At 29.9% G+C, this 11446-nt stretch overlaps 1 protein-coding gene across 1 annotated transcript; it reads right to left on the bottom strand.

The window, feature by feature from the left end:
- Nucleotides 1-739: 739 nt before the first annotated feature.
- On the bottom strand, nt 740-10739 carry LOC124360792 (methyltransferase N6AMT1). Its single transcript, XM_046814693.1, has 4 exons — nt 10597-10739; nt 7926-8200; nt 2010-2170; nt 740-1351 (listed from the first exon to the last, which is right to left on the bottom strand). Exons 2-4 carry the CDS (start codon nt 8193-8195, stop codon nt 1171-1173), a joined length of 612 nt encoding a protein of 203 aa, XP_046670649.1. The 5' UTR covers nt 8196-8200; nt 10597-10739; the 3' UTR covers nt 740-1170.
- Nucleotides 10740-11446: the final 707 nt, after the last annotated feature.

Below are 11446 nucleotides of genomic sequence, written 5' to 3'. Positions count from 1 at the left end.
TTACGCTCTGACAACTTTTGATACTTTGTTGCATCAATTTATTTGTATTTATAAAAGATGAAGTTACATAATGGTGCAATAGACAGATAAAGTTTGATGAAGGTGCATGTCCCACTGTGCGATTGTGCTCAGCATTAGGAAAGCCTATAGCTAAGAGTGATGTCTCGAGAATGAATTGAGCTATAGACTTGAAATTTTGTATATTTTGCTATCACTAAGTGTTCTGGCAAAGTCTCTCTTATCTACCTAGGCTGTCTATCTACCTGTGTGTCTGTTATCCACTGGATATCTCAAAAATGAATTGTGCTATATATACTTGAAATTTTTGTTAGTTTCATTTCAACATGACGTCATGTTTGATAATGGACATGTTATACGAAATTTGGCTAAGCATTTGCATAGCCTAACGCCTAACTATCTGCAAGATATCTTGAGAAAGAGTTAATCTATAGATTTTAAATTTTGCACGAAACCTTGTTTCTAAATGGACAAGAATATATTCATCCATGGGATTTGGTTGAGGGCCTTTGAAGCCTTTCACTTTGCAGGGTGGCAAAATTCCTCTTCTGTCTGCCTGGGGCTATCTGTGCACAAGACATTTCAAGAATTAAATGTGCTACAGACTTGATATTTTGCATATAACTTCAATAAAGCCTTTTGGAAAACACATGTTCTATTACAGCATTTCAACACATGTTCTGTTTAATTAAGCAGGGTTGAACAATTAATAATAAACATGTTTGTGTTTAAAGATATTTTTAATACACAAGCTACTATTATACAGAATATTAATTTTTACAAAGTACGATCCTTACCATACTTTTACATTCACATCAATGTCTTTCATTTACAGCAACATCTCTATTAAGATTACTGTAGGATTCAATTACATTTTGTATAAAGTATTATTTTTTTTTCAAATAAACTAAATAAAAATGGACATTGATGCAACATAAAGACTATAAACTTATTTGTAACTTTATTTTCTAGATACAGCTCAACTTTCTAGTTACAGCTCAAAAGTTTGAGTTCATTCTATAATTTTATAAAACAATAATGATAACAATTCTGAAAAGAATTGATTATGTATAGTGTTCATCTCTGAAACCAATTTAAAATAGCTATTGTTACAATTTTACTGTTAATAAAAATTACCAAATGTTATTTGAATTATCTGGAAAATCTGAGGATTGAAAGCTGTTCTCCACGTATCTTCTTGAATGCAACTTGTTCTCCAACAAACCCTTTACCTTCCAAAATTTCTATTATTTCTTCAGGAATATTTTCTTTGATAACAACTAGATAGAACAAAGCCCTTGGTGAAAGTAACTTATCTACCTGGTCCAATAACCTGTAACAGAAAAACCCTCACAAATTATGATAAATAACTAATTATGGTAAATAAAATATAAAATTCATATCCAGAAACCTTATCATAGCTAAGGTCATACATAAAAACTGAACACCTTGTGAAGTGCCCATCTACTTATATAATGTCAAATAGGGGATTTTCCCAATAAAGACACTGGTTAGTATGTTCGGACAGCATAATTATCGGCAATGTATTGTTGGCTGGTCTCCAAGATGTAAATAAGATTTTGAAAATCAAATGTATTTTTAACTTTTTTAAAAACATAACCTTGCTGCATCCTAATGTAGGAATCCCTGCTATAGTATGTTAAGCTTTTATTTAAAGTACAGATAAAACTGATTTGTATTAGAACAGTTTTCCTGAGACACAATTCCATACAAGATAGCTGAATGGAAAAAGCTGAAATAGGCCAATATTATGTCTTGAAACTTAGGCTTCTTAAACAAATAGAATCTAGCTATTTTGAGGTATATCTCTGGTAACCTAATAAAAATACATACCATTTTGAAATCCTGTTTAAAATGTCTGAATGGAGAAGAAATTGTTCCAGACTTAGTCCCATTTGTCTCTAATTAATTTATTAACAGAAGTAAAACACTGCACACTGAATAAATGAAGAGTAATTTTAAATATGTACCTATCGATAACAACTCTTCCTCTAGTGCCACCTGCCCAGGCTCTCTGCAGGGTTCCAGAGATCTCATTGTCACAAGTTACCACGTATGGAGGGTTGAACACCAGTAAATCAACTGAGGTGGACCTCAGACACCTGGACAGGTCTCCTCGTATCACATCCACCTGCAAACCGAATTATTAACTGATTGAGTATAAAAAGTTATTTAATCAACTAAGATTTGATAATTTTACAAAATTCTAAGCTTATTCTCTAACCAAACTATTGTTCTACTGTGTAATACAGCATGACAATTTGATTAAATCATTTTATCATCTTTATTCGTACTAGTCACACGTAGCAAGAATGGAGTAAAAAAGCTAATAAAAAAAATGTATGTCATAGAATCTCTAAGACATACCTAAAGAAATATTTTAATATAATAAGCGATGAAGATGTTTATAATTCACTGAAAATAGCTTTTTATACTTTAAATGTTTTAGTTTGGTGTAAAATGGCTTCTTTAACCAGATCATTGTGCTACAATTTATTGCTTGTAAGCAAATTGTTATAATTTTTTTTTAACTTTATGGAAAAGTAAAAGCTTTTCATCACATTTTTCATTCAGCTTCTCAGTTGATGTTCTAGCCTATGCCATTACTGCTATCATATAATATGAGTCACCTAATGTAATTACGGACTTCTATGTTTGTTGTTTATTTAATATTTCTTTACATAATATTCATGTTCTATCTTAATTCTCTTATTCATTTTTGACATTTATTATATCATTTCTGATATAATAAATATCTTGTTTACTTTTACAACAGAAGATTATGTTTTAGATTTTACTTGTAAACATGTTTTCACCCATAAAATGTTTAATAAACCCCAAATGTTTTCTACAATGTTCAACAATGGGGAAAAGCAAAAAATGTAATGTGTATGTGGTTTTTCACAATGACAACAATTTCAAACTAACACTGTGTTGTTTTATTAAAAGGTTTAAAACCAAGGGACTTGGCAATAACTGATTTTTTTTCAATACCAATTACTTGGTATCACCAACAGCTCAAAATTTCAAATTTTTGTACACTTCAATTCAACACTTTATCGACTTGAACATTATAATTAGATGTTATCAATTTCTCTCAATATTGACTGTAGATTACTAAGAAGCTGGGTCCTTTATTCTAATCTTACAAAATTCAACCAATTTTGTGATGTATTCATCAATCCTTCTCTCTACACTAGGCAAGTTCCAGGAATATATTCCAGACCAGTGTGAAGTATCATCAGTTTCGTTAAGTCAATCAATACTTATTAAAGTCATCCAGTTCTATTATTTTACACTGTATTTATAATTTTTTGGGATCAATCTGATGTAAATGATTCATATAATTTTCTTTTCTGTGCATTATATTTGAGTGAGTGACTCTAAAATATTCATATACAGCAATTCAAGTATTTTATTTTATTTTCCTTTAATAGAAACACTGTTACAGCTAGATACATAGTTTGGTTTCTTTATGACTTGTCCACTGCTGTAACAAAACTCACAAAAGACATTTTGTAGTCAAACAGTATGACTGTAGTATTGAATAAGACATTTCATAAATCGTAATAGTTGAATAACTCTTTTGTTTAATATTGATTTATACCAATAACATAATTTTGAAAAAAAAAAAAATTATTTCTTATAATGTATTTCGGGTAACCCGAAATTTTGTTTTTAAGTAATGATGCTGCTGCAGTTAAAATCAACAAATAAGTCTACACATGACCTTACAAAAAATACTAAGAAACAGGATATATAAGATACAACAACAAGATATACGGTTTCGAGGGGTGCTTAGGGGCCATCTGTTTTGTGGCCTCGTAAAGCTTGACGATATCGTGGCATAGGGTATGGGACGATGGCTTTGTATGAATGGTGATGGGTGAATGTCTGTTAATTTCCTTGTAAGTTTTATTCTATTTATTTATTTTTAGTTTCATAGAGAACCTTAATTTCATTTTATTACTGTATACAAATAGAGATTATAATATTTTAATGTAAAATAGTAATGTAAACTGTATTGTGGCTCTTGTTTTACAGTAATAGTATAGTTTAAAAATTTATGGTTAGGTGTAAGAGAGGACTTAATAGTCCTAACCTCGCCAATTGAATATGTTTTACGTTGTATTCAATAAAGACATTTTTCATTTCATTTAATTTTTTCATATATACGGTACCAGTAAGGTGAGTAACAGCTTTTTAAAGCCTGCCAAGAAGTGTTTTTGGTTATTTTTTTTAATGATTATATATGTCTGTGGAGGATGACAATATTCTTGAATTCTTAAAAACAAGTAAAGAGTGTTACTGTGAAAAGTTGCGGGCACGATATGGTAATTACAATTAATTTAAGATTGGAGTTCCAACCATGAATCCATAACTAGGTCTACCGCAATGAAAATATTTTACCTAAACCTGAGAAACTCAAGGCAAACTAAACTTTGCATTTTCTGTTTGAACATTCAATCGTTGTGAAGCAAATTTCATGAAATAGAAGTAGTTTTGGAGTATAACCCAACTGATATTCTGTGTTTCAATGAATTTTGGTTGACTGAAGATAAGGTACCTATGTATGTACCTAAGGACTTTGCCGTTGGATCCAGCTACTGCAGAAAATCACTGAAGACACACGGAGGCTCATCAATTCTTGTAAGGGATGGCATCCAATATAAAACTTTTGACGTAAGTCATTTTTGTGTAGGCTTTTCATGTGAAGCCTTATTTACTTTAATGGCCAAGCCTCAGATATTTTACACTAGTAGGGTATCTCAATGTACATATTTTGGAGTTACATAAGATCAATGTAAACAACTTTTTAAATGTACTTAAATCTGTAAAAGTGTATTGCACTAATGACAAACCAAATAGGGATATGGATTGGCTGAACAACATTTATTGCAATCTTGATAAAATGTCTTTTAGAAGTACAATGTTAAAGCAAAATATAATTTCTGATCATGCTGGTGTGTGGGTTAGTTTTTTAGTAACACAAAAAGATACCAGTTAGGTAAATGTAGTATGCCTACATGAAGTACGTCAGAAGCAGAATCTTAATTGAAGTAACCTTATGGAACTATAAAATTGCCTTAGTCATGTTGACTGGTTTAATTTATATCAATGTAATAATGTAGGTATTATGTTGTTTTCATTGTTTTTTGATGTTTTAAATTATTATTTTAATATTTATTTGTTGTCCTTTTATTACTGTACCTGTAAAATCTAAATGTAAACTTAAAACTTGGTATACTTCTCAATATAAGGACACGAGAACTTATCTTGAAGTATTATATGACAGATGGAAACTAAGCTTATATGTTAGGGACAAAACAATACAATCAAGAAATTAATAAGCCAAGAAGATTGCTAATGACACTATAAATATAAATGCAAAGAATAAATGTAAAGAATGGATGCGTACTGCCAAAAGAGTTGTACATACTTTACAATTTTATCAAACAAATTTTTTGTTGTGTAAATAGGCGTATAGTTATAATATTTCTGTTCACTACGAAACTGTGTATCTTTTGTATATTTACAGTATCTTACTATCTCAAGTCATGTGAAAGTTACATGGAATAAAACTTAGAAAACAAAAATCTTATAATACACGTTTCATGTATAAATAAAAAAAAAAAATACTCTAGTAAGTGCATATTTGTATTATTTTACATTTTTCTCTGGTTTCTAACGAATAAATAGATATATAACACTAATTACTTAGCATTTAGCACGTATTTTAAAAAAATATCTGAAAATTTTCTGCACAAAGACAAAACCAGTGTATCATTCTGGGAGTTTCTTATTATCAGTCGAAGGGTTAATGATGATGCCAGCAACATATCATATTTTGATCTCTTAGAGAACTATCCTCATCCTGTTAATGTTATTGAACATGATTTCAAGCGGAATGTAATTCAAATAATGAAGACATATGAAATGTCCAACTTTGTTTGAAAACATATTATTGATGTAATAATTCTACCTCTTACATAAATAATTAATTGTATATTAGTTAAAGGTTAGTTTCCTAGCTGTTTAAAATAATAGACTCCTGTTCAATAAGGCAACTTTTTTCAATATTTTACATGCAACAATTTAATCTATCCTTATCAATTTGGCTTTAGACCAAATCACTTCACCGTAATGAGTGTTGAAGCAATTATTGAGGATGTCTTAAATTGTTTTTAAAATAAGCTGGTGGGGGGAAGTACACTGATAAATTTGAGCAACGCTTTTGACACTGTAACTCACTGTATTTTATGTAAAAAACTTGAATGTTATGAAATACGAAATTTAGAATTACAATTAATTGAAAATCACCTGAAAGACAGAGAACAAGGTTTGTGTTAATAACTCTTCCTCAGAATTCTGAAGTGTAGTTGCAGGAATACCCCAAAGCTCTGTTTTAGAGCCCTTTTAATTTTTAGTATTTATTAATGATTTAAGTGTAAATTTAGGCCTACCGTTTTTTGCAGATGACACAACCTTGCTATGTTACAATACTAATACTGTTAGTGTCAAAACCTAGCTTACAGATTCTTTAGAACAACCCAAGGTTTGGTTCTCTATAAATAACATAATAAGGATTAATGAGAGTAAGACTAAACATATACTTTTCTCACTAAAACATAATATAAATATTTTGTATGATCCTTATTATCCTGTCAAGCTGTTGGGTATTTATCTTGACACTAAACTGAGATGGGATGCACATATCAACAATCTTTACAAAAAACTGTCTAAAGTAACTTGCCTCTAAGAAAATTAAGATCATGTGTGAGCTTTGAAATTTTGTTTATGGTCTACTTAGGTCTGTTCCACTTGCAACCCAACTATAGTGCAAGATTTTGGGGCAACAAAAGTGTAGTCACTTGATTTTGACAATAAAAGATAATAAGAGCTATCACTGGTTTGTTAGCTTCCGACTCTTGTAGAACAACCTTTCCTGACCTCAAAATCACGACATTTCATCAGTTGTATATATATATATATATATGCACACTCATCTGGCAAGTGAGAGATCCGGATTCGAGCCCAGGCGGAGCAAGTACTTTTTGTGATTCAATGTTTATTGAAATCTTTTAAATATACATACATACATATACATACATACATATATATATATGTGTGTGTGTATGTATATATATATATATATAAAAGATTTCAACACACACACACACACACACACACACACACACACACACACAGTCATTTGCTACATGTTAAAGAACATTTTAGTATATTTAATAACCACTGTATTTATCATAGTTATGAGTTAGTTAGAGACCAGACAGTGCCTTAATTTAATGACCCCAAATGTTAGGTTGGACAAAACTCATAAAAATTTAAATTTTAACAATACAAACTTTTTAACAAGTTACCATTAGCAAGCAGTAAGGCAATTACCTTATAATAGGTACAAAAGTGTCATATGTAGTTGTTAATGAAGAAAAAGTTATAATGAAGAATATTTTAACAATCTAAGAATTTGAATGTTGTTGTAATTTTAATTTAGAATTTATTGTTATAATATTATTGTTAACATATTATTGTTATAACTTAGCTGGATTAACTTAACAAAGCTTATTGTAATTTGTTTTATTTGTAAGTAGTAGAGAAAAAGTAAAGCCCTGAAACTTTACTTGAGGCCGAGAGCTTTGAAAAATAAAAAGAATATGACAACTGAGAGTTAAAAAACTAGTGTTACTTTTTATATAATTAAAAAAATAAGATATTATAAACTATCATGTTAAGTTAAGTATTTTATCTTTAAAGGGAGAGAATGATTCTTGAAATACCTACATTTTGTCCTAGTCATTATTGCCCAGATGAAACTGTCCAAGAGAACAAAGTAAAGCTAGAAAGAAGGTGCTTCTTTGTAGTACCTGAGTACAGTTTATTGCAGCAGTTTCCTGAGTCACTTTGCAAGCACTTTCACTGATGTCAATAGCAATGCAGTAAGCATTGTTATCAAGAGCTTTAGCGACTGCTGATATGATAACTCCTGAACCACTTCCAATCTCCAACACAACAGCCGGTTTCCTGTTTTTTATATACTGAAGATCACTCTCTAGAGCGTCCAATAATAGAAAACTGTCTTCAGCCGGTTCGTATACGTGCACTGTGCTTTCAAAATTCCATTTGGGTGTTTCCATGATTGCTAAAACATAATGATTGGGGTCATAATGACTTGATTTGGGTGTTCATATTTTTTATAAAAAGAACATTAATTGTCTGAAAATTGTGTGTAATATTACTCTAGACAATCCTTTTAATGATTGTCAAATAGTTTATCAGATGAATAGAGTCCTGAACTTGTCAATGGCAATAATCACACTAATATCAACTACATCTAAAAAATATTGAAAAAGTAAAAGTCACATTCTTTAAATGAAGTACTGTAGACAATGAATAATTTGAAGAGTTTGCATGATAGCTATGGACATCTGCCACCCATAATACAAACAAATTAATGATAAGGTTTTGATATCCGTACTCTCGTTCAGATGAAAGACCCTAAAACATTATGTTAAACATGAATAAAACATAATAAAGTTAGAAACAACCATCCGGTCTTCATAAAGAAATTACTACAAACCATCACCTGAAACCACCCACTACATTTAGATAAGGCACAGATAACGGAGCCACTACTCAGCATAGCATTTTGACTTTGTTAGAAGGGAATAAGCAACTGATACTCATTGCTTGTTAGTGCATGCCAGGCTGTTCACTGTGGTTGACACATGAATAAAGAGCTTGGTTGTTTTCAATAACATGATGTGCCCTAGTTACAAGCTTATACTGAGCTTCTTATGGGAACAACTATACTGTATATAAATTTTAAACAACTAGTATTATTAACAGATAATCATATTTTTTAATTTCAGCATTGAGACACTAAACTCTAAGTTTCTGAAGTACAACTTTTGAGACAAGTTTCTATTTACAACAAACTTAAACCTTATGTTAAAAGTGGACCCTTAGTTGCATGGCCAGCAGCTAACAAGTGTTCTCTCTTAAATGCACAATTTCAGACAACCTGAACATAGTCATAGTTAATTAAAAAAAATGTAACACAATTTATTTCCATGCAATGTAATTGGGAAATTTTTCAGTAGATAATGTATTCAAATTTGTTTTGTTACATTTTGAAAAATCTTGGATAGCAGAACTTAGAACATGAAAATACAAAGAAACAGGTCTCATATGGTCTGTTTAACCATTAGATTTTCTGTTTAAACGCTATCACTATACAGAACTTGCAGAAATACGAAGCAATCATAGTACAAAGAGCTAATAGAGCACAAGGTCAAATCTCCTTATGCACATCTACACAACCAGTTCTGTAAATGTTCAAACCACTTATGAAATGAATTTCTTCTGCTATTTGAATGCTACATCTGTCTAACACTGGTCTCTAATACAGACAATGAAGGCAAACTCAATTAGTGGCTTAAAATCAAGATTCAGAACAATTTCAGGCAAGAATTTTATTGTTATTGTTGTTTAAAATTGTTATTTTATTGTTGTTGAAAAATTGATTAATTAATATAAGAACCAAATTCCTTATCATCTTATAAAAAAGACTAGTTTCAAAAATAAAGGTAACTTTTAAATTTATATATATATATATATATATATATGTGTGTGTGTGTGTGTGTGTGTGTGTGTGTGTGTGTGTGTGTGTGTGTGATGTATATATATATATATATATTATATGTATATATATATATATATATATATATATATATATATATATATATATATATATATATATACACATATAATATTATACTATACATTCTTTAACATCCTGAACCTCTGACATATAGTGACAGACATAGTATGCATACCACTAGAAATAGAGAAAATGTATCCATAGACTTTTAATAGTTACAAAGTAATCGCTTTGAAGGTCTACAAAGTTTTTTAGACCAATTATCTCTAAATATAGTTACAATGGATTTAAACAAAAGTGTTATTCCTGCCTTTTAGTCAATCCATTTTTTGACTGTAGAACTGTTAGTTTCTAGATATAACCTATTTAGTTTAATGATTAGATTTTAAATGTTTGTCATATAATTATGTTTTATACATACAGACTATATTTTTAAACGTATCATTGTTATAAAATTCTGTTATTGTAATTTTTGTGGTTTTGTTTTACTTGTTATTTATTTATTGTTATATACCTGTTTTTATTTGTTATATTCATGTTATTTATTTATTAAAACAATATTTACCTTGTGGTGTAACTGTTTTGCCAACTTCATGTTTTGGCCACTAAATTGGTCTCTTTGGACTTCTGCTAGTTTTAATATTTTGTCTCATATATGAATAGTGTCAATGCTTTTGTAAGCTTTATGCAAAAAAAAAAAAAAAACAAATCTTTATTGAAAAGCTACATGGCCTGCAACATTGGTGATACTGTACAGAAATATCTCTGTATGATCACCTTACAGCTAAACTTCACTGTTATTTTTCCTCAATAGTAGGAATATCTATACCAGTCCTAGTAGCTTTAGTTAATAAAAGCTTGACACTGAGACTTACCATACAGTTAGATGCTGATACTTATACAGTAATTATTGTTGGGGGGCCGACTCCACAATACTTGGACTAGAAGATGGTTCCATAAGAGTTTTGACCCTCTCTGACTCGAACTTTCCCAGAGATTGAACTTTGTGTAATCGTTCCTACAATTAAACAACGGCAAATATTTACATTCAACCTATGATTTTTAAATCCTTTAATTCAATCATCTAATTCCAAAACCTAGTCTTCATACAGTTTATAAATACAATTTTCCAACACGTTGTAACTACTTACACACAAGTTTTCTGTCCACACCTTATCAAAAAATTGTCTTGTCGTAAAATCTGTCTGTACTTAGAAGGCATACAGTGTCTTCATTTTCTGTCCAATATTTGCCAAATTTATCACTACAATTTGCCTTGGTGAGAGTGCACACATAATAACATTACATTTCAGGCTCGGCTTTTAATATGGGACTTGTTACAAACTGCATTATAAAAAGATACTCATCTTAAAGCCATTAAATTTTTACTCAAAACTTTTAGTGTCTATGAAATCAATAAAAAAATGTATTTTATGTGACTAATCCATACATTAAGGATTTATTTCATCCAAATAGGGCAAAAAAGGACAATACCATTGATAAAATCATCAAATTTATGTACATATGTTTTTATTCAATTGATCATTTTAATGAATATTATATTGTTTATGATTTACTCATAATTGGTACTAAACATGTTTTATTTAAGTATGTCTACGAAGAAATATTTTTTAAAACGATGTTCTGGTTTTGTTTATAATGGGATATCAATAACACCAGACATATTTTGTATGGTTTTAGCTGAAGCTAAACAAAATATTTTAA

Source organism: Homalodisca vitripennis, chromosome 1, assembly GCF_021130785.1.
Source record: "Homalodisca vitripennis isolate AUS2020 chromosome 1, UT_GWSS_2.1, whole genome shotgun sequence".
Lineage (NCBI taxonomy): Eukaryota > Metazoa > Arthropoda > Insecta > Hemiptera > Cicadellidae > Homalodisca > Homalodisca vitripennis.
This window is presented reverse-complemented; position numbering and strand designations above follow the sequence as displayed.